The sequence below is a fragment of the Sturnira hondurensis genome, unplaced genomic scaffold (genome assembly GCF_014824575.4).
Source record: "Sturnira hondurensis isolate 20B ecotype Veracruz unplaced genomic scaffold, ASM1482457v3 Scaffold0006787, whole genome shotgun sequence".
NCBI classification, from domain to species: domain Eukaryota; kingdom Metazoa; phylum Chordata; class Mammalia; order Chiroptera; family Phyllostomidae; genus Sturnira; species Sturnira hondurensis.
This window is the reverse complement of record NW_028079418.1, coordinates 1-957: the sequence shown is the minus strand read 5'-3', so window position 1 is coordinate 957 and position 957 is coordinate 1. Positions and strand designations below refer to the sequence as shown.

The 957-nt window shown below is 38.6% G+C and overlaps 1 protein-coding gene across 1 annotated transcript; it reads left to right on the top strand.

The window, feature by feature from the left end:
- The first annotated feature begins 8 nt into the window (after positions 1-8).
- Positions 9-754, top strand: LOC118990028 (calmodulin-1). Its single transcript, XM_037050380.1, has one exon. The coding sequence runs from the start codon at positions 57-59 to the stop codon at positions 504-506; it is 450 nt and encodes a 149-aa protein (XP_036906275.1). The 5' UTR covers positions 9-56; the 3' UTR covers positions 507-754.
- The last annotated feature ends 203 nt before the right edge of the window (positions 755-957 follow it).

Here is a 957-nt window from a genome sequence, read left to right as displayed (position 1 = left end):
GAGAGCGAGCTGAGTGGTTGTGTGGTCGCGTCTCGGAAACCGGTAGCGCTTGCAGCATGGCTGACCAACTGACTGAAGAGCAGATTGCAGAATTCAAAGAAGCTTTTTCACTATTTGACAAAGATGGTGATGGAACTATAACAACAAAGGAATTGGGAACTGTAATGAGATCTCTTGGGCAGAATCCCACAGAAGCAGAGTTACAGGACATGATTAATGAAGTAGATGCTGATGGTAATGGCACAATTGACTTCCCTGAATTTCTGACAATGATGGCAAGAAAAATGAAAGACACAGACAGTGAAGAAGAAATTAGAGAAGCATTCCGTGTGTTTGATAAGGATGGCAATGGCTATATTAGTGCTGCAGAACTTCGCCATGTGATGACAAACCTTGGAGAGAAGTTAACAGATGAAGAAGTTGATGAAATGATCAGGGAAGCAGATATTGATGGTGATGGTCAAGTAAACTATGAAGAGTTTGTACAAATGATGACAGCAAAGTGAAGACCTTGTACAGAATGTGTTAAATTTCTTGTACAAAATTGTTTATTTGCCTTTTCTTTGTTTGTAACTTATCTGTAAAAGGTTTCTCCCTACTGTCAAAAAAATATGCATGTATAGTAATTAGGACTTCATTCCTCCATGTTTTCTTCCCTTATCTTACTGTCATTGTCCTAAAACCTTATTTTAGAAAATTGATCAAGTAACATGTTGCATGTGGCTTACTCTGGATATATCTAAGCCCTTCTGCACATCTAAACTTAGATGGAGTTGGTCAAATGAGGGAACATCTGGGTTATGCCTTTTTTAAAGTAGTTTTCTTTAGGAACTGTCAGCATGTTGTTGTTGAAGTGTGGAGTTGTAACTCTGCGTGGACTATGGACAGTCAACAATATGTACTTAAAAGTTGCACTATTGCAAAACGGGTGTATTATCCAGGTACTCGTACACTATT

Excerpts from the sequence above, each read along its gene's own strand:
- LOC118990028 (XM_037050380.1), top strand. The coding sequence starts at position 57 with ATGGCTGACCAACTGACTGAAGAGCAGATTGCAGAATTCAAAGAAGCT.